Source organism: Malania oleifera, chromosome 3 (assembly GCF_029873635.1).
Source record: "Malania oleifera isolate guangnan ecotype guangnan chromosome 3, ASM2987363v1, whole genome shotgun sequence".
Classification (NCBI taxonomy): domain Eukaryota; kingdom Viridiplantae; phylum Streptophyta; class Magnoliopsida; order Santalales; family Ximeniaceae; genus Malania; species Malania oleifera.
Genome location: NC_080419.1, coordinates 23,734,935 through 23,756,933, shown reverse-complemented (window position 1 = coordinate 23,756,933; position 21,999 = coordinate 23,734,935). Strand labels below are relative to the sequence as shown.

At 38.5% G+C, this 21,999-nt stretch overlaps 1 protein-coding gene across 1 annotated transcript in view; it reads left to right on the top strand.

Annotated features, from left to right (window-relative positions):
• Window positions 1-21,999, top strand: part of LOC131150297 (isoleucine--tRNA ligase, chloroplastic/mitochondrial) — a 66,594-nt gene that overhangs the window by 8,575 nt on the left and 36,020 nt on the right. The window contains exons 3-9 of the mRNA XM_058100925.1: window positions 99-253; window positions 328-429; window positions 667-736; window positions 3,653-3,765; window positions 4,022-4,090; window positions 4,468-4,575; window positions 4,749-4,899. Of these exons, the coding sequence (XP_057956908.1) occupies window positions 99-253; window positions 328-429; window positions 667-736; window positions 3,653-3,765; window positions 4,022-4,090; window positions 4,468-4,575; window positions 4,749-4,899 (768 nt within the window). The remainder of the gene's footprint in view (window positions 1-98; window positions 254-327; window positions 430-666; window positions 737-3,652; window positions 3,766-4,021; window positions 4,091-4,467; window positions 4,576-4,748; window positions 4,900-21,999) is intronic.

Sequence of the window (21,999 nt, the reverse complement as noted above, 5' to 3'; positions counted from 1 at the left end):
GCTACACATCAATCTCAAGGAGTTTCCTTGTACACTTAGTTTCTTTTAAAAATGCTAGATTCATCCATGATTGTCCTTGACATGCTTGGATTGTTTAGGGATGAAGCAGGAAGATGGAAGGTATAAGCACACAGTTGATCTGCCAAAGACAACGTTTGGCATGAGAGCAAACTCTTCAATAAGGGAGCCTGAAATTCAGAAACTATGGGATGACAACCAGGTCTTTAAAAAAGTTGTAGATAGGAATAATGGGGTGAGTTTTGTAGATTGCTTTGATTTTTTATTTTAGATTGTAAGCCTATTCTGAGGCTGAGCTATTTTTGACAGGGGAAATTCATTCTCCATGATGGTCCACCATATGCGAATGGCGACTTACACATGGGTCATGCTTTAAATAAGATTTTGAAGGATATAATAAACCGTTATAAGGTGTGTTTTGTTTTTGGTTATTTCAGATAGTTAACTCATTGTCCTTGTAAGTAGAAACACAATCCTTTTTAATTTAAACACATATTAAATATGTTCATAACTCTCATCCATGCAATGATGCATTACCATTATAATTTATTTGCTAGCAATGCAATTTTCATTTTTTTACTCTATTTTTTGAATATTCTATTTTTTTGTCTTATATATCTTTTCATTTTATCATTATTCCTTTTGCAGCTTCTTCAAAACTATAAAGTTCACTATGTGCCTGGTTGGGATTGCCATGGCCTACCAATTGAGTTGAAAGGCAAGTATTCTTTTGGTTGCTTGTTTTGTTAGTGATGGTAACCCATTTGGTATGCTTATTAATCTGACATTTCATTGGTCCTTGTCTTGTTGCCAATTACAATAAAATATAAACACGTGAAAGCTGCTGTCCACAAAATGATCATGGATTAAAATAGGAAATTGATGTCTAGCCATGCCTCTTGCCTAATTTTTTTTTAAAAAAATCTTCTTTTCTTTTTCATCCCTCCTAGAATGATGAGATCAGACTTCCTTCCTTCATGTCTACTCAACCTGGGTGTATGGCAGTTGAATTGGATTTGTATGTTCAAGATGAAATTGTTTCAGGAATCTTGCACAACTAAAAACAGGAACATGACTGGGTGTCTCTTGTCAATTAGTTAGAGATAGTTTTAGATGTAGAGATACATGTTTGTTTTTTGTTCATGTTGAATGGGTTCTAGGGCCAAGTGAATGTGTTGCCAAATCCCCACTTGAAATCAGATTGGGAGGCTTTCAGAGTGCGCGGCTTGTGCCCCACCAGGTTTTGACCTTTTCTAACCAGTATGTGAATGCTGTTTTGTAATTGAAGGGCAGTCACGGCTACTTATGTTAGTTTTTCATGTAGTAAATACATTAATTCCATAGGTGGATATAAGTGGACATCAGTGGCAAAGGGCCTGGTTTATTTTGATTCTCTCTTTCTATATGTAAATTTCAGAGTAAGAAAAGCATGCTGTTGCTTGGTTTCCTTCATAGTATTTGTGTTGGACTTTTAAGATGGCTCTGTTAGAACTATGTGGGGCAAAAATTAGATGAATCAGATTAATCAAATGCATACCTGTAATGCGCCTTGTCAGCACCTGACTTATCTACGTGTTCCTTTTGGTGGCAATCCTCTCTTGGTGAGGTTTTACCCAATCATTGCTAAGGTTTCTGAGATCCTTGATGGGTGGCAGGATGCTCTCTTTTCTTTGCGGGATCAAGGAGTTGTACTACTTTAATCCAAGATTGTCTTTCCTTGATTTCTTTTTATATATATATTTTTGTCTTTTTTTAATGTTTCAGTAGGGTTACAACTGAGTTGGAGAGGATTATGAGAGATTTTCTTTGGTCATGTGCGGGTGAGAGGAGGGAAGATTTTATGAGTTGGGAGGTTATTGGTAGTTTATTGAGAGTAACTTTAGCATTGGTTAGCAAGAGCGGAAATTTTCCTGTAAGTGAAGGAGTAGGATTCCAATTTTGAATCTAGAGTTTCTCATGAAAGCCCATGAGAATTTATTTTGTGGGTATCTCCTTTTTATTTCCTTGTGCTTAATATAAAGTGGCAGATGGCTTTTGAGTTGATTTTTGGGAGGATCTTTTGTTTGCGAAGTTTTTTTTTTTTTGGTTGCTTTTCCTTATTATTATTATTATTATTATTAAATTTTTTTTTTCATCTAACTTTGCACCCTGAGGCATTATTTTTGATTATTTATGGTGGTGTTGTTTCTGGGGATTTTCATCTACATAGGGAATCTTAACGATAGAGGGACTGAGGAGCTTTCTGCACTTATTAGTTTGTTGGATTCTTATCATTATTCGTAAGGATGTTAGGGTCTATGTTTGGATGCTTTTGGTGTTTTCTCATGTAAGTCTTTTTATTCTTTCCTAGTTGGTTCTTCTCATGATTTTTCTCTTGCTAATTGAAATAACATCAACAATCTGCTTAGAAGACCATACATGGCTTTAATTAGAAGGCCATGTATGGCTCTATCTCTTGATTTGTGTCAGGCATTATGCCAGTAACCAGTGGTGAGATCATACTCACCTTTTTCTTCACTGCACATGGGCTGGCGTTCATTGAACAAGCCAAAAAGCTTGTTTGACGAGTGTTGGGTTGTACCCTAACTCTTTGGAGGTCTGTTTGCTGAATGAGTTTAGAGGTTTTGAGAGGGGTAAGAATGTTAGGACTTTGTTGTGGTAAGCAGTCTTATCTTTTCTTGGGTGCATTGGCTTGAGTAAGCACTCTCATTTTTCATGATTACACTTCATCTACTGATTTGATTTGGTGCAACATTGTTTTCTTTGTTTCCTGGGGTGTTTTCTCATCAGGCTGTTTCAGCAGTGTGGTTTTTTCTGGTCTTCAGTGTGATTGGATGGCTGTATTAGCCTGGTGTTTTCTTGTTCTTTTTTTTCTTTCATTTTGGTATTCTGGCTTTATTAACCTGGTGTTTTCTTGTTTTCTTTCATTTTAATTATATCTGATTTGTTTTAGAGGCTTCCTCATCCTCATTGTATACAATTCTTTTTCTTAATGAAGCTTTCTTTTTCCATCTGAAAAAAATTGCTTGGGTGAAACCAAACAATGTTTTATCCTTGTTTTTTTTTGTTGGAAAAAAGGTGCTGCAACCAGAATCAAAAGAAGGTCCGGACCAAGGCCTCTCTTTGTGTGTTTGAAGCTTTTGGAAGGAAAGAAACAGGAGGACATTTGAGGGGAAAGTGCTGCCTTTTTACATACTGTTAAGAACATCCTTTTGCACGCACATTTAGGCTGGAATTCTGGAAAATTTGATCCAGATATCTCTTCATGGCTTGAATTCTTTGTTATCTGATATTGCCTTCTTGATTTGCCCATTCTGTACTTGGGTTAACACCTGGGTGCCTTTGGTTACTGTATCTTTACTTATCTGCTGGAGAGAGAGGGAGGAAGGGAGGGTAATGGGGGCTTTTTTTGGTTATTCTCAAATGGCTTTAATTTTGGATGTTTAGGGTTAAATTAATCTCGTAATCAACTGACAAGACGTTCCTTTTATTTTTATTTTTTGGGGGAGGGGTTGATAAAGTTTGTTGGCCAAAGTTACCTAGAAGTCCAAAAGAAAAATTCATATTCATGCTTCTGTCTATTTTGAATGTTTTCATAGGCCTGTGTAATTTGACTATGGTTTTGAAATTTTAGTTCTGCAGTCATTAGATCAGGATGCAAGAGTGGATCTCACACCATTAAAGTTGAGAGCAAGGGCAGCCAAATTCGCAAAACAAACTGTTCAGACTCAAATGGAATCATTTAAGGTGTAGCCAAAATTTGCATGCTTTGTGATATTATAGGCACAAAACATTGTATCAGTATCGAAATATCAGTGTAGTATTTTAGTATGCCTTATATAACCTTTTTAAAATCAGGATACTTAGATTCGTTGTATGTTTATTTATCTATAAAAAATATTGATTTCCAGTTACAAATGACTGCAGACACTTTGTCAGGGAACTCTTGGACTTAATTATGTTTACAGTCAAAGCATTAATTATATTCATTGAATAATTGCAGCGTTATGGAGTCTGGGGAGAGTGGAATAATCCTTACCTAACTCTAGATCCTCAATATGAAGCTGCGCAGGTAGCTGCTACTGCTTTTTTTCATTTGACTTTTTGTAAGTGCTTAAAATAGATAATAACTGTTGAGGCAGCAACGTCCGTTATTCTGCAATTTTCAAAAAATCATGGTCAACTACTCAATTATCAAGATAAAATGTAGTGGATGAAGTATGGCTGTCTGTAGGCAATGAATTTATGATACATGTCTGCATCTGCACTTTCATTACTTTTCACAATTAAGATTTGGAGCTCTGTCATAGTTTGATAAGATTTCTCTGTATAGTACATAATTGCCAACGATATTTGTCGTTCTGGTTAGATAAAAAGGCTCTACCTGTTACATTTTATGTTTTATTCAAGTTTCTGAGAAATTGTCCTTGGTCATTATTTATATGTCAGATTGAGGTATTTGGCCAGATGGCCCTTCAGGGACATGTTTACAGAGGAATGAAGCCTGTGCATTGGAGTCCTTCATCACATACTGCTCTTGCGGAGGCTGAGTTAGAGGTAAATGTTTGACCTATCAGTTCTTCTTCTTCTTCTTGTTTTTTTTTTTGGGTGTGGTTGGGGAGGGGGGGGGGGGTGTTGTTTCTCCTTGTTGTTGCGGTTTCTTTTTTTATGTTATCTACCAGGAGTATCATGGTTCCTCTTTGCTATTTTACCTACAAATTTCTATGCAGTATCCTGAGGGGCATGTTTCAAAGAGTATATACACTATTTTCAGATTAGTTAGTGCATCTCCAGCTTCAGGTGGTTTGTTAGGGGAATTTTTTCCAGATTTATGCTTGGCCATATGGACTACAACTCCCTGGACTATTCCAGCCAATGCTGGTATGGCTTTACGATTTTTACCTTGAAGTATTATTATTGTTATTTAATGGTTCAATTGTTGAACTTTATGTATTTGTTTAACATTTATTTCCAGTCAGAAGCAAAACAAAATATTGAACTCGGTTGCATGCTATGTTCTCGTTTTGAATGTCATTCCTTTACTGTACAAAGATGCTATTGCTCATGTTTGTGAGTGGAAATTGTTCTAGCCTAGAAGTTGACATAGAAGTAACTGTGGCTTCATAGAGCCTTTGTTTTTTCAACTGTACCATGTTTCTGGATGCTTCGTATTTATTTATTTTTTAAATTTAAAATTTTAATTTAGAAAGCTAAAAAAAGGGCAGCCCGGTGCACAAAGCTCCCGCATATGCGGGGTCTGGGGAAGGGGCGGACCACAATGGGTCTATAGTACGCATCCTTACCTTGCATTTTGCAAGAGACTGTTTCCATGCCTCGAACTCGTGACCTCCAAGTCACACGGCGAAATGTATGATGGGGACCAGAAATCCACAATTTATGATGGGGACCAACAGAAGTCATAACAAATCAATGTAGCAAAGAGCGTTAGTTGCTCTAAATGTGGACATTGGAACTCCTGGAAAAGCGCCCGTAACTGAGACCAATAGAGAGGCATGAAGAAACACCCTCTCCCAAAGCTAACATCTTGGGAGATTTTACCTGGGAAAATCTTCACATTCTTCTATTACCAAATTCACAACAGCATGGTCATTGAAGCGCAAGACCATAAAACTCTTAACCCCTTTCCTCCAGCCAAAACCTTGAAAACTAATGAGAAACAGCTCCTCCAAAGTGCTTGGACTAACCCAACATTCTTCCTGAACAATGCCAAAAATATAACACCATAATCTCCAACCCCCCCCCCCCCCCCCCCCCCCCCCTAAAAAAAAAAAAAGAGAGCTAAGCAGCTGCCTATTCTGATTGCACAACATACAAATATCAGGTGATAAAGCCTTAATAGGTTGCGCAAATAGTTGGTATTAATCTTATTCAAAATAGTGCACCAAACAAATGTCTTAACCTTATGCCTTATTGTCTTTCAAATAAATTTATTCAAGGGAAAAGAACGATCATATGGGGGGCTTAACAATATAACGGTAAGAGGATTTGCGAGAGAAAATACCATAACTGTTTCAAACACCAGTGTCTTTTGTCCTGAGAAGTATGGAAGTGATAAGAACAAAGAATTAAACTCAAAAGAAAACTAATGTACTTCTCTATCATTTAAATGCAAGAAAAGAAAATGTTACAAGAAAGATTGAAGTGACCTTTGTTAACGGATTCAGGCAATTAGGTTGTAAATAATGCTGATTAGGCTGTAAATAATGCTGAAAATCTGGCAGCATTTAAGTGCTGAAAATCAGGCAACGACTGTGTAAATCTCTTCTATATAATGAAAGCAAACCTGATGGAAAGGGCATTCAGACCAAAATAAACATGGTATCAAAGCCCCTCTTTTGATTCCATCGTTTTGGTCTTAATCACTTGGTGCGATTCTCATTGCTGTTTTTATTATTATTATTATTATTATTATTATTTTTTTTTTTTTTCTTTTTCTCGATTTCAGCAAGCTCTTTCTTGCTTTTTGTGGGTGTCGGCCTTCTTTGTGGTGTCCACTTTGGTGGTTTTGAGTTTTGTTTGGGGCTGCCAGAATTTTTTTTTTAGCTGCGCACGCTGTCCTTCGTTGCGGGCTACTCATCTCGGTGTTTTTTTCTCGTGGTGGCTGTGCATCTTTGTGGCTGTCATCAGTTTCTGTGGTGGTCAGCAGCTTCGACTCCTCCTGGTGTGATCGACGAAGGTGCTGTGATTCTTCCTCTGCTCTGTCGTTTTTCACACAGGGCAGGTATTTCGAGTTAGGCTTCCGTGTTTGATCTGGGCCTTCCGTGTTTGATCTTGTTTTTTTATTTCTGTTGGTCTTTTGTAACCTGGTTGTGTCCGCAGACCTCATATTATTTGGATTTGGATCTAATTTGAGTTAGGCTTGCCGTTTATTTGGTTGACTGCTTGGGCTTATTTTTTTTTAGTGCCTTTCATCATGTCTATTGAAAAGACTATTGTTCAATTTACTGGAAAGAATTTCTCTACGTGGGATTCAAATTTAAAATTTTCTTGAAAGGGAACGAATTATCAAATCATATTGATAGTTCTACTCAAGTTCCCACTAATGAAAAGGAATTTGCACAATGGGAGGTCGAGGATGCTAAGGTGATCTCTTGGCTTTTTGGGACGATTGAGTCTCACCTTGTGACCAATCTTCGTTGTTTTACTATTACTTAGGCTATGTGGGATTATCTCCACCGTATTTACCACCAAGATCACAATGCTCAGAAGTTCCAATTGGGGTTGGAAATTGGTAATTACAGTCAAGGTAATTTACCTATCGAACAATTTTAACGTGGTTTTATTCATCTTTGGAGCGAGTATTCTGCTATTGTTCATGCTAAGGTTTCACCTACGGCACTCGTGACTCTTCAAGCGGTTCATGCTGAGAGTCAACGCGATCAGTTTTTGATGAAATTTCAACCTGAATTTGAGCCTGTTCGAACCAGTTTATTGAATTGTAATCCGGTTCCTTCATTGGATATTTGTTTGGGAGATTTATTGCGTGAAGAACCGTGGTTATCCACTCAGATGGGTATGACTTCTGAGAAGGTATTTTCTGAGGCTGTGAATGTAGCATATGCAGCACAAGGGAGAGGGAGGAACAAGTTGCAGTGTTTTAGTTGCAAGGAGTTTGGTCATATTGCTTGTAACTGTCCTTATAAAGTTTGTAACTACTGCAAGAAAGAAGGCCATATCATCAAAGGCTGTTGAGTGCGACCTCAAAATCGCCAATCCCAAGCTTTTCAGGCTGTTGTTCAGTCCTATTATTCTTCTTCTACGCCACCCACTGTAAGCTCTAACTCGTCTGTTCTCACACTAGCAATGGTCCAACAGATGATTGTGTTTGCTTTTACGGCCTTAGGCTTGCAAGGTATGACTACTAACTCAACTTCTTGAATTGTTGATTCAGGCGCTTCTAATCATATGATTGGTAATATTACGGGTCTCCATGGTGTACGTAAGTATAGAGGCACGCAAAATAATAAATTGCTGATGGTAGTACTCTTCCAATTACTGCTATTGGTCATTTGGGCTCTTCATTTCGTGATGTTTTTGTCTCTCTTGGATTGTCTACCAATTTGATTTATGTTGAACAATTGGTAGATAATAACTGTGATGTTCATTTTTCTCGTGGTGGTTGTCTTGTGCAGAATCAAGTGTCTGGCACGGTGATTGTGAAGGGGCCTAAAGTGGGACATTAATTTCCTTTACAGTTTTGTATTCCTAATGTTATTTCTCTTGCTTGTACAACTACTGCCAATAATAATGAAGTCTGGCATAAGAAATTGGGTCATCCTAATTCTGTTGTCTTGGCTAATCTTATGAAACATGGTTTTTTAGGCAATAAAGATTCCTTTTCTTCTTCTCCTGTATCTTTTGATTGTGCTACTTGTCTTCTTGGTAAAAGTAAAACTTTACCTCTTTTTGCGCATGGTAGTTGTGCTTCTAATTGCTTTGAGATTGTGCATACTGATGTTTGGGGTGTGAGTCCTGTTATTTCTCATGGTCAGTATTGTTATTTTGTGACGTCTATTGATGTTTATAGTCGATTCACTTGGATATATTTTCTCCGCTCTAAAGCTGACGTGTTTTCTGTCTTTCAAAAATTTGTTGTGTTTGTCGAGATACAATTTAGTACTTGTATCAAAACTTTACGCTCCGACTCAGGGGGGAGTACATGTCTCATTATTTTCAGACTTTTCTTCAGCAAAAGGGGATCATTTCCCAATGTTTTTGTCCTTATGCCCCTCAACAAAATGGAGTCCTTGAGCGTAAGAATCATCATCTCTTAGATGTCGTTCGTACTTTATTGATTGATTCTTCTGTACCTTCTTAGTTCTGGGTAGAAGCTTTATCTACTGCTGTCTATTTGATCAATTGTTTGCCTACTGCCACTCTAAATTATGATTCTCCCTATTTTCGATTATTTGGCATATCTCTAGAGTATCAATCCTTTCATACTTTTGGGTGTGTTTATTTTGTTCATCTACCACCTATTGAGCGTCACAAGCTTGCTGCCCAGTCTGTCACGTGTGCCTTTATGGGATATAGTCCTACTCAAAAAGGATTTGTTTGTTATGATACTCATGCAAACAAATTCCGGATCTCCCGAAATGTAATTTTCTTTGAAATCAATATTTCTTTCAATCTCAGGTTATTTCTGATACACCTAATACTCTTCTTCCCGCTTTTGATGATGTGTCTTCTTCTATAGAGCGATTTAAACCAGGTGTGGTGTATCATTGACGTCCTCCTCCTTCTTCAATGCCCCTTCCAGACACTAGTCCATCAATTGATTTTGCGGTTCCTTAGCGCTCCACTCGGGTTACACATCCACCGGATAGGTATGGTTTTCCTCATACCTCGCTTACTGCCACTCTCGACATTGTTTCTGTTCCTCACTCATATACCAAGGCAGCCACCCAAGCATGTTGGTAGCAGGCCATGCAAGAAGATAATCACATGTGGGATCTTGTGACTTGTCCCTCTGGTGTCTAACCTATTGGTTGTAAATGGGTATATTCAGTCAAGTATCGGTCTGATGGGTCACTAGACAGATATAAGGCCTGTCTCGTGGCTCTTGGGAACCGACAGGAGTATGGTATTGATTATGAAGAGACCTTTGCAACAACAACAACAACAACAAAACCAAGCCTTAGTCCCACTAAGTGGGGTCGGCTATATGAATTCTTTTTTGCCAATTTTTGCAATCATGGACCATTTCTTTTGATAGATTCAAGGATATTAAATCCTTACTTACTATTTCCTCTCAAGTTATTTTAGGTCTACCCCTACCCCTTCTACTGCCCCCCACAGTAACTAAGTCACTCTTCCTCACAGGTGCACTATAAGGCCTACGTTGCAAGTGTCCATACCATCTGAGTCGTCCCTCCCTTATCTTATCTTCTATAGGAGCTACACCTAACTTACCATGAATATGTTCATTCCGTAATTTATCTTTCAATGTTATACCACTCATCCATCTAAGCATTTTCATCTCGGCAACTTTTACTTTTTGGATATTATGTTTCTTCGTCCCCCAACATTCCTATCCATATAGCATAGCTGGTCTTATAGCTGTCCTATAAAACTTCCCTTTCAATTTTAAGGGTATTCTACAATCACATAGCACACTTGAAGCATTTCTCCATTTTAACCATCCTTCTTTAACTCTATGCATTACATCATCTTCAATTTCTCCTTTAGCTTGCATAAGAGATCCAAGGTATCGAAATCTACAAGTGCTATTTATTTCTTTATCATCAAGTTTAACTTTGGCTCCAATATTCCTCCTATCATTACTAAAATTACATTTCATATAGTTTTATTTCTACATATCCTAAAGCCTCTAGATTCCAAAGCTTCTCTCCATAATTCTAACTCAGCCTCTACTCCGTCCCTAGTTTCGTCAATTAATACAATATCATTTGCAAACAACATACACCATGTAACCTCCTTTTGAATACTCTTAGTCAATTGGTCCATCACTAAAGCAAAAAGATAAGGACTCAAAGCAGATCCTTGATCTAGTTTCTCCATCTATAGTCCTTACACTAGTCATTACTCCATCGTACATATCCTTAATGACATCGGTATACCTACAACATAGACCCTTTTTTTTTAAAACCTACCATAGAATTTCCTTAGGTATCCTATCATATGCTTTCTCAAGGTCAATAAATATCATATGCAAGTCCCTCTTCTTTTCCCTAAACTTTTCCATTAATCTTCTTAAAAGATAAATAGCTTTTGTGGTAGATCTCCCAAGCATAAAACCAAATTGATTTTTTGAGATCTTCGTTTCTAACCTTAATCTTTGTTCAACTACCCTTTCCCATAGTTTCATCGTATGAAGAGACCTTTGCACCTGTTGCCAAAATGACTACTGTGCGGATTATCTTGGCACTTGTTGCGTTGCAGGGGTGGTCTCTCCGACAGATAGATGTGAAGAATGCTTTTCTACATGGGGATTTGAAGGAAGAAATCTATATGTCTCCACCTCCCGGCATGTTTGCTACACCTTCCTTAGAGGTTTGTCGGCTACGCCAATCCTTGTATGGACTGAAACAGGCTCTGCGTGAATGGTTTGATAAATTTCGCTCTACCCTGCTTGCTTTTCATTTTCCTCAAAGTCACTTTGATTCCTCTCTCTTTCTGCGCAAGACTTCTGGAGGAATTGTATTGCTTCTGGTATATGTTGACGACATTGTAATTACTGGCTCTGATATTGAGTTAATTAAGCAATTACAACAGCATCTCAAGGCCTCTTTTCACATGAAAGATCTTGGTCTCTTGCAGTACTTTCTTGCCCTTGAGGTGCAGCTTACTCCGACTGGTATGTTGTTACACCAGCACAAATACACGCAGGAAGTGATTTCATTGGCTGGTCTCCAATCGGGTAATTCTGTTCTTACTCTCTTGGAGGTAAATCTTAAGCTTAGTCAAGAGGAAGGAGAGTTTCTATCAGATCCATCCTTGTATCGGCAGCTTGTTGGGAATTTGAACTACTTACGATTACTCGTCCTGATATTTCTTTTACTGTGCAGCAAGTCAGTCAATTTATGCAGGCTCTTCGACATCTTCATTTAGCCACTGTTCGCCGCATCATCTGATATCTGAAGGGCACCTCTACACGCAGGTTGTTCTTTCCTAAGGAATCTTCCTTACAGTTGGTGGGGTATAGTGATGCTGATTGGGCTGGATGTGCGGATACTCGTCGCTCTGTTACTGGCTGATGCATGTTCTTAGGCAATGCACTCATTTCTTGGAAGAGTAAGAAGCAAGATAGAGTTTCCAAGTCCTCCACTGAGTCTGAGTATCATGCTATGTCTTCCGCATGCTTTGAAATCACATGGCTTCATGGGTAATTGAGTGAACTCGGTTTTTCTCAGTTTCACTCCACTCCTCTTCATGCCGCTAATACCAGTGCTATTCAGATCTCCGCTAATCCTGTCTTCCATGAGCGTACGAAACATATCGAAGTCGATTGCCATTCCGTACGTGAATCCTTTGACAAAGGAGTGATTACTCTTCCTCACATTTCCACCGAACGTCAAACTGCAGACATATTCACTAAAGCTCTTTCTCGGCATCGACATCAGTTTTTGGTTGACAAATTGATATTACTTGATTTACCAGCATCAATTTGAGGGGGGATGTTAACAGAGATAATTCAGGAAATTAGGTTGTAAATAATGCTGATTAGGCTGTAATTAATGCTGAAAATCTGGCAGCATTTAAGTTCTGAAAATCAGGCAATCAGGCTGTAAATAATGCTGATTAGGCTGTAAATAATGCTGAAAATCTGGCAGCATTTAAGTGCTGAAAATCAGACAACAACTATGTAAATCTCTTCTATATAATGAAAGCAAACCTGATGGAAAGGACATTCAGACCAAAATTAACAACCTTGACTAAAGATGTGTAAATTAGGAGCATCATGAATATTGGAAATATTGTGTATACAAGTAAAACCATGACAAAAGGGCATATCCCCACGCTCCTAAAAACAAACACTAGAACCATCTCCTACCTTATAACGAATCAAAGAAAGGAAAGCAAGGAAAATTTGAGATATGAATTTTCAAGGATGAATGGGAGAAGTACTTCCCCCACCTGTGTATCCCAGCCACTCCTATGGAGTCGTAATTCACTCTTGAGTACCTTATGCCATAGGGATTCAAACACTAAGGGAAAATGCTACAATCACTTTGTTAAAATCCCAAGTATCTTTGTGAATAATGAATATATTAGGAAGGTGGATAAACGTAGGAGATTTTATTTTATTGTATTTTATTCTGTAGGGAGATTATTTCCTTATTTAGATTAGTTGATTGTATTATAAAAGATTAGGATGTACATACGTAAATTGAATAGAAGAATTATTCATATAGAATTCTGCTTACATGATATCAGAGCTAGGGTTCCTAAACCTTAGCTAACTATGGCAGACGACGCCATCAACAGTAGAGGGTCGAGTTCCTTTGAAACTCTCGACGGCAACTCTGACATCATCTCAACCGTGAGTTCGCAGGGGCTAGACAACACGGCCTTTCCACTCTCAGTGGAGAAAATGAACGGAAAAAATTTCCGTGAATGGGCTCAGTCCATTATACTAGTGATTGAAGGAAAAGGGAGGTTAGGATACCTTATCGGCGAACGGAAGAAGCTCGCCACAACCGACATCGCAGCTCTGCAAAAATGGAAAGCCGAGAATTCCATGGTGACGGCGTGGCTCATAAATTCGATGAAGCCCTTAATCGGCAAGATATACTTGTTCCTTCCAACGGCGAAGGATGTCTGGGACGCAGTTTGCGAGACATACTCTGATGCCGAAAATTACTCCCAAATCTTTGAGATTAAGAACCGACTGTGGCAGCTGCGGCAAGGAGAAAGGGAGGTCACCGAGTACTTCATGGAGATGACCACCCTATGGCAAGAGTTTGACCTCAGCGTTGATGAAGAGTGGGAGTGCTCTGGCGACAGCATATAGTACAAGCGATGCCTCGAGAATGAGAGGGTGTTCGAGTTTTTGGTAGGTCTCAATCGTGATCTGGATGATGTACAAGGGAGGATCCTTGGCCGCCGGCGTCCCCTACCTTCAACTCGGGAGGTCTTCACAGAGGTGCGGCATGAGGAGAGTCGCCGCAAGGTGACGTTGAAAACGCACCGTGCACTTGAAATCTCAGCCCTAACCCGAAAAGACATGGAGCTTGAAGTCTCGGCCCTAATGTCAAAAAATGTTGAGGGCTTGGGCTTCGGTTATGGACAAAGGCCACAAAAAGGAAAAATTTGGTGCGAAAATTGTCGAAAGTTAGGACATTCAAAAGACACCTACTGGGAGATTCATGAAAAACTTGCAGATTGGAAGCCGAGATAATATAAAAAAAAATTGTGGGTATCGGGCTACTGCTGATTGTTCAACTGAAAAACCACAAGGTGAAAAAACCAATAATATTTCAAGTAGTGCATTCAGCCCTGAGCAGTTGGATCAATTGTATAAAATGATTTCCTCAATTCAAACATCGGGTTAGTCTTCCACTGGTTCTCTGGCTCACCGAGGTAATTATTTGTCAGCCTTAAATACTATATCCTATTACAAATCACCATGGATAATTGACTCGGGTGCATTTGATCATATGACTGGTTCTTATCAATTGTTTTCATCCTATTCACCATATGCTGGAAATCTGAAAGTCAAAATTGCAGATGGTTCTCTCTCACCAGTCGCCGGTAGAGGAAGTATTCGCATATCTGACTCTGTAACTTTAAAATCTGTCCTCCATGTTCTCAAGTTATCTTGCAATTTGTTATCTATCAGCTAGTTAACGAAAGACTCCAATTGCTCTGCTAAATTTGTTTCATCTCATTGTGTTTTTCAGGACCTGTCATCAGGGAAGACGATTGGCACTGCTAAGGTGTATGAAGGACTCTACTACTTTGAGGAGGCAAGCTTGAGTAAACAATATAATATTGCAATTTGTGATTCTGTATCTATCTCTAGAGAGAATGAACTTTTGTTATGGCATTCTAGGATGGGTCACCCAAATTTTCAATATTTAAAACGTTTGTTTCCATCTATATGTTCAAATAAAAAGTCTTCTGAGTTTCAATGTGAAGTGTGTGAGCTTGAAAACACCAACGTGCCTCTTTCCCATCTTCCACATACAAACCATCCCGCCCGTTTACTATGATTCATAGTGATTTGTGAGGACCCTCAAGATCTCCCAATCGCACCCATACAAAATGGTTTGTTATTTTTATTGATGACCATACTCGTCTTTGTTGGGTTTACTTGTTAAAGATAAAATAGAAGTCCGCTCCATTTTTGTCAATTTTCATTTTATGGTTCAAACACAATTCCAGACTCAATATCAAATTTTACGTACTGATAATGGTACAAAATATTTTAATGAAATTCTAGGAACTTATCTTCAAGGACATGGGATTATTTATCAGAGTTCTTTTGTAGACGCCCCTCAACAAAATGGGGTTGCTGAACGAAAAAACAGACATATACTTGAAATAGCTCGGGCTTTGATGTTCACTACAAACATGGAAAACTATTTTTGGGGAGATGCCATCTTAACAGCTACCCATCTCATTAATCGAATGTTGAGTCGAGTACTTTCCTTTGCCACTCCTCTCTAGAAATTCCAGGAATTTTTTTCCTACATCCTGCCTTCCCTCCAGTCTTCTGCTAAAAATCTTTGGTTGCACTGCATTTATTCATGTTCATGCTTACAATCGGGATAAATTGGATTCTCGTGTTGTTAAGTGTGTTTTCATTGGTTACTCTCCTACCCAGAAAGGATACAAATGCTATGATCTTGTCTCAAAAAGGACGTTTGTTAGCATGGATGTCACATTCTTTGAAACCACTCCTTATTTCTCCAAGACCTCTCTTCAGGGGGAGAAATGGAGTGAAGATCGGTTCGTTGAATTCTTTACTACTGAATATGTACCATTTGAACCTGTACCATCTATTGAGCCTCCCATTGCTTTATTCCCTAACCCATCTATTGAGTCTTCCATTGTTTCACTTCCTGACCTGCCGCACACAAAAGAGCGCTTAATCTCAGGGGAGATACAGGAAAACAAAACAACGCAGATATACATGTTTACTCAAGAAAGCCAAACAAAAAGAATAGGGAGAATCTCATACCTGAGGCACCAAGAGCTTTGGAACCGGTGATGGCTCCGAATAATCATGAGTCCACACCCAATTCTGATCCGGTAATAGAGCTCTCGTTTGATAATATTGTACCTGAAGACATCAATTTACCTATTGCAATTAGAAAACAAACCAGGTCATGTACTCAATATCCCTAGTCTACATACATGTCTTATAAAAGTTTGTCTATAGGATATCGTGCTTTTGTCCCTAACCTTGACAGGACGAGAATTCCAAAGAACATTCAGGAAGCCCTAGAAATACCTAAATGGAGGGAGGCGGTCATGGAAGAAATGTGGGCTCTAGAAAAAAATGGAACTTGGGAGTTAATGGATTTGCCGAAAGGGAAGAAACCAGTTGCTTGTAAATGGGTCTTCACGGTGAAACATAAATCTGATGGGACAGTTGAACGATATAAAGCTAGGCTTGTTGCAAAAGGTTTTACACAGACTTATGGCATTGACTATACGGAGACATTTGCACTAGTGGCAAACTTGAATACAGTTTGGGCCCTCCTATCCTTAGCAGCCAATTTAGATTGGCCACTACGACAACTTGACATTAAGAATGCATTTCTAAATGGTGAGTTAGAAGAAGTTTACATGACTATACCGCCAGGATTCAGTAGGAAAGGTGAAGAAAATAGAGTGTGTAAACTCAAGAAGCCCCTGTATGGACTTAAACAATCTCCCAGAGCATGGTTCGACAGATTTGCAAAAGTAATAAAGAACCAAGGATATCGACAAGGGCAATCAGATCACACCCTGTTCTTCCAACAGTTTGAAAAGGGCAAGAAAACAATTCTAATAGTATATGTTGATGATATAATCCTAACTGGGGATGATACGGTAGAGATGGATAGATTGAAGAGGGTTCCAGCTACTGAATTTGAAGTTAAGGACTTGGGACAAATGCGGTACTTCTTGGGCATGGGAGTTGCTAGAACGAAAAAGGGAATTGGTGTTTCTTAGCGAAAGTATGTTACTGATCTCCTAATTGAAACCGGCATGTTTGGATGCAAACCCAGTGAAACCCCGATTGAAGCAATAAAGAGGGTTGAAGACTGTGGGATACCTGTTGAGAAGGAGAGGTATCAGAGATTGGTTGGTAAGCTAATCTACTTATCACATACTAGACCAGACATTGCATTTGCAGTCAGTTTAGTAAGCCAACATATGCATTCACCAAAAGAAGCCCACTTAGATGCTGTGTATAAGATCCTTCGATATCTCAAGGGCTCCTCGGGTGAAGGACTCTTCTTCAAGAAATGTGAAAATAAGAAAGTAGAGATCTTTACAGATGCAGATTGGGCAGGATCAGTGGAAGATAGAAGGTCCACCACAGGTTATTGCACATTCGTCTGGGGAAATCTAGTAACTTGTAGAAGCAAAAAACAGAATGTAGTGGCTCGTAGTAGCGCTGAAGCTGAGTTCAGGACAGTTGCTCAAGGAATATGTGAAGGACTGTGGTTACAAAAACTCTTGGAGAAACTACAAGTCCCAGTGAAATTTCCTATCAAACTCTATTGTGACAACAAGGCAGCCATCAGTATCTCTTTCAATCCAGTTCAACATGACAAGACTAAACATATGGAAGTGGACAGACACTTTATCAAAGAAAAAATTGAAGAAGGAACTATCTATATGACTCATGTGCCGACCAAGAAACAAACTACAGATATCTTCACTAAAGGGTTGGGACGATAGAACTTTGATGATCTCATTAGCAAGTTGGAGATGATTAGTATCTATGATCCAACTTGAGGGGGAGTGTGAAAATCCCAAGTATCTTTGTGAATAATGAATAAATTAGGAAGGTGGATAAACGTAGGAGATTTTATTTTATTGTATTTTATTCTGTAAGGAGATTATTTCCTTATTTAGATTAGTTGATTGTATTATAAAAGATTGGGATGTACATACGTAAATTGAATAGAAGAATTATTCATATAGAATTCTGCTTACACACTTCCCCCCTAAAGAGATGTTTTTAGACAATAAATTCCATATTCCTCGTCTTCCTTTAGGTTAGGTTTGCTCACCAAGTCCCAATACACTAAGCTTGTGTCTTTTCATTCAGTGTTTTAAGAGATAATGATGTATGGTGAGATGCTATGCTTTACCATTAAGTTTGAGCTCAGGGCAACATAGTATGATTTCCTTCTTTGTGGATTGTGGTTGACATAAAAAGTGCTCTAGTTTCTTGGAAATTTCATTTCAGAAGATCTCTTAACGATCGAAAACTGTTGGAACTTTCATCCTTATTGTCGTTATTGAACAACTGTCATCTTTCTTCAGGTAGGGATACTTTATCTTGGGTTTTGGATTATTTGGGGATGTATTCTTGTAAATATATATATATATATATATATATATATATTTTGAGTTTTTGACCCGTTCCAATTCTATTTTTCTGCTATATTCATTTGTTTGGAAGGCAAAAGCTGCCCCAAAAATTAGGCTTCCATATGGCTGATTGTGCCTAATAAAATCGACCCTAATAACCTGTTGCAAATAAGGAGACCTATGAAGGCCTCATGTCCTGCCCTTTGGAAATGCGTTATTTTTGCAGTGTTGTGGGGATTATGGCTGGAGCTTAATGCACGGGTTTTTTCAAGGAGCAAATTGGATTGGCACCTGGTTTGGGAGAAGGTTCATTATCTGGCTTCTTTTTGGTGTGTTGGGTTCAATTGCTCTAAGAGAGTTAGTTTTTCGGAGATTCAGCAAGGATGGAGGAACCTTCTGCTTTGAATATTATGTTTTTTACAGTTTTTTTTTTATTAATTTATTTTTTTGGATTTTTCCAGAATTTTGACTGGAGGAGTCTTTTTCTCCTTTTTGTAAATTTTCCTCTTGTCAATGACATCTCTTCTTTTGTTATAAAAAATGATTAAAAATATATGAAATTAAATTATCTGAATTTTGTAAAAAGAAATTATACAATCTGTTCTATGAATTTTATCGCTAAAAAACAGTTTGAGTTCATCCGAAATTGCATGACCCATGTGTATCTGCTATGCCACATGCACATGTCCATACAAGAGATAAAAGTACTAGGTTGGTTGCCTTCCCAGCCGGTGCAAAACATCCAAATTGTGTCTATTCCTCAACCCTGATCTCTTTAATTTCTCTCCTAGAGCTTTGCATATGCATCAGTGGCATCTCAAGGAGAAATGGATGCTACTTTCTGGTCGACTGATTGTTGGTTGCTTGAGAGAATCTGAAAGCTCCTTGCCAAGATCAAAATCCTTACCTTCTAATGGATCTAATCAATTTTTCTCTGCATGAAGAACCAGCTCTCAATCAAAATAATTCTGAATATGACATGTAATGAAATGTTGAAGGAGTCACCAGCGAGAGCGATTGCTGTTGAGCTGTTGAGGTGATCACTGGAGGAGAGTGAGGGTGAGAGAGCTTTTGGTGAAGGGTTCTTTGACCTTTTTACATTTTATGCCCTATTTTTTTTTTCATAAAATTTAAAGAAAATACTTGATAGGTACAAGCATTACCATGAAGGCATAAAAAGCATATGCCTTCAAGTCATGTGAATGCCTTTGAGCATTTTTGTGTCGCCTTGCCTGTGCTGCCTCCTCGTGCCTTGTGAATGTCTTAAAAGGCACTGGTTCTCTTAAAGGAACAGTGTCATTTTGTAAAAATATAACTGTAATTGTATTTGCCTGATCTGAGCAATTACAGGATATTCTTGTACAATGACGAGGAAATGCTCATCTGCAGATTTGATACCAATAGCTACTAGTTATATTAAAAGTAAAATTTTCATAACCTGCTTTTCAGTATGTAACTCAAATTTTGTTATTATTGTAAAATTTTTTCCATATTTGAGTTTAAATCTGAGTTATGTTCCTCCATATGCTATGCTACTTGTTAATTAGTGTCTAATTTGTCTTTATATTAATTATGTATTCCCTGTAATGGGTGTTATTTATTGTGTGTTTATCTTTCCATGTGCGGGGGAGTGTTAAAGCTCTGATACCATGTTAGATTACCACTTTACCTAAAAGCTTAAGCTTTTATGAAAGTGGTTATCTAACATGGTATTAGAGCTTTAACAATATTCTTATCTCTTCCCAAGCCCTTTTGGAGCTTTTGCATTTCCCTGTGGCCTAGCAACAGCCTCATTGATGCTTGTTGATCGAAAATCTTCCTTGATTTTGTTGGGCTGGTTCATTCTTTCCTCTTTATCATTGCAGAACAAAAAATGTTGGGGGGTGGGGATATGTTGGAAGAGCACGGTGAGTATAATAGTGCTTTTGCATTTGATAATGGACTATTGTTGAATGAGATTTTGCAAAAAAAAAAAAAAAGGGGATTATGTTTCTGAATCTTCTAATGCGCTTGGGGATGGTTCTTATGTGTCTATTTCTCCATTAGAAGGTTTGAAAGATATAGCTATTGTTGAGGAGGGGAGCTTGAGTGTAGACTTGGATGTGACTAATTAATGTAAGGATTGGTTATTACCTACTCTCATGGAGGGGGTTAGCGCACAAGATGTTGGTGCACAAAAATTTTTGGACGATGTGGGAACATCGTTAAGTGATCCTGGAGGGAATGAAGTTTGATTGGAAAGACCTAACAAAAAGAGAGAAAAATAAAGTCATCTCAAGTTGCATTTTTTCTCTTTTCTATAGATTCCTTCTTTCCCCACTCCATTTTTTGTTTCTGTCTCCTACTAACCATCAAACATATCTAATCAACACACCTATTCCGTCTACCCTTCAACCACCACCCCTCACCTCCAGGCAGATAAAACAACAAAGCCTCTGAAGTCTGAACCGTAGAAAATTGTTAGTGCTGCTCTATGGAAAAACAAGCCACTAACAAACCTGGCTTATGCTGAAGATGCAGCCCAGAATCTTGATGTTCGCTGTCTAGCAGTGAGGAAATCTCCAAACAAACAAGTAATTAAGAACATACTTCTGAGAGCTTGGAGGGAATTGGGAGAAATCACCATTACAGCCACAGGAAAAAAAATGCATTCAGCTTTTTGTTTTTGAAAAGGAGGAGGATAAGTTGAAGATTATGGAGGAAGCTCCTTGGTCAGTTATGGGTCGTCTTCTAGACCTAGACCCTAGTATTAACAGAATGGAACCAAAGGAAGGCCTTTGAAGAGCTATTCTTCAATAGAGCACTTTTCTGGATTCACATAGTGGGGGTTCCCCCTACCTACATAAATAAGGAGAATGTAGAAAGGATTCAGGGAGTAGTGGGGTAAACGTGGAAGTGAATATTCCGAACATCCTTGAACCCTGGAGGTCATTTAGAGTCAGAGTGATGGTAGACCTGGAGAAACCACTTGCTACAGGATTCTTGCTAAAGAGAAAGAAGGATAATTCTATTTGGTAAACTATGAATGAAAGATTATCTCTGCTACTTTTGGGGCAAATTAGGTCACATCCAAAACAAATGTAGTGGAGGAAAAGTTATTAAGACTTATAGGAAAGCATAGTATGGTTCTTGCCCAAGAGCTTCCTACTGGGCAAACCAGGATTTGGGGAACCAGAAACTACCTGAGAAAAGTCAGGGTGATGGTCAGGAACAGAAGAAAAGAAGATCCGTTGTCGATAGGGTGATACATGTGGTGTCACTCTCAGAGGCTACTGAAGAAACAGAGAGGAAGGAGAATACTCAATCAAATGGAAAGGGGACAGGTGTACATTCTGTTGTGACAATCTTCCAAAGAAATGATTTTCCAAAAGGTGAAGATATTTGACTGAGGTTTGGACCAGCAAACAACGAAAAAAAGAAAGTGGGGTACAAATGAGACAATGCCTGCATTGGAGGCCCAATGCAAAATCCCATTGAATATGAGCATAAGCAGGCCACAATTTAAAAGAAGAGGAAAGGAGGAGCTCAAGTCGGATGGCCCAAATACTAGCCGCCAGCGCACAACTGAAGAGTTCAGGTTTGACACTGGACACCCTGAGTTATTCAATTATTTAAACTCAAAAGAAGACCAGAATGGCATGAAACGTGTAGGGAAGAAGAAATGAAGGGAGAATAATTCTAAGAATGGAAGAAAAATTCTTGGAGGAAATGGCAACACCACTAAGATATGATGCGAGTGAACAAATCTATAATAATAGCAAAAGAGGAAGCATAATTAAAAAGCAGTGAGGAAAACTTACAGATTGCAAGCACTGCAAGTCAACCGTAATACCATCACTACTCTTGAGGACTCTTTTGATGAGATGGCTGAGGAGGCGGCCCTATCATGGGAAGACTTTTGGATGGGGGATTCTGCTTTGTCGTTTCCTTTGCTTGTTGATAGCATTTTCTTCTCTCCAC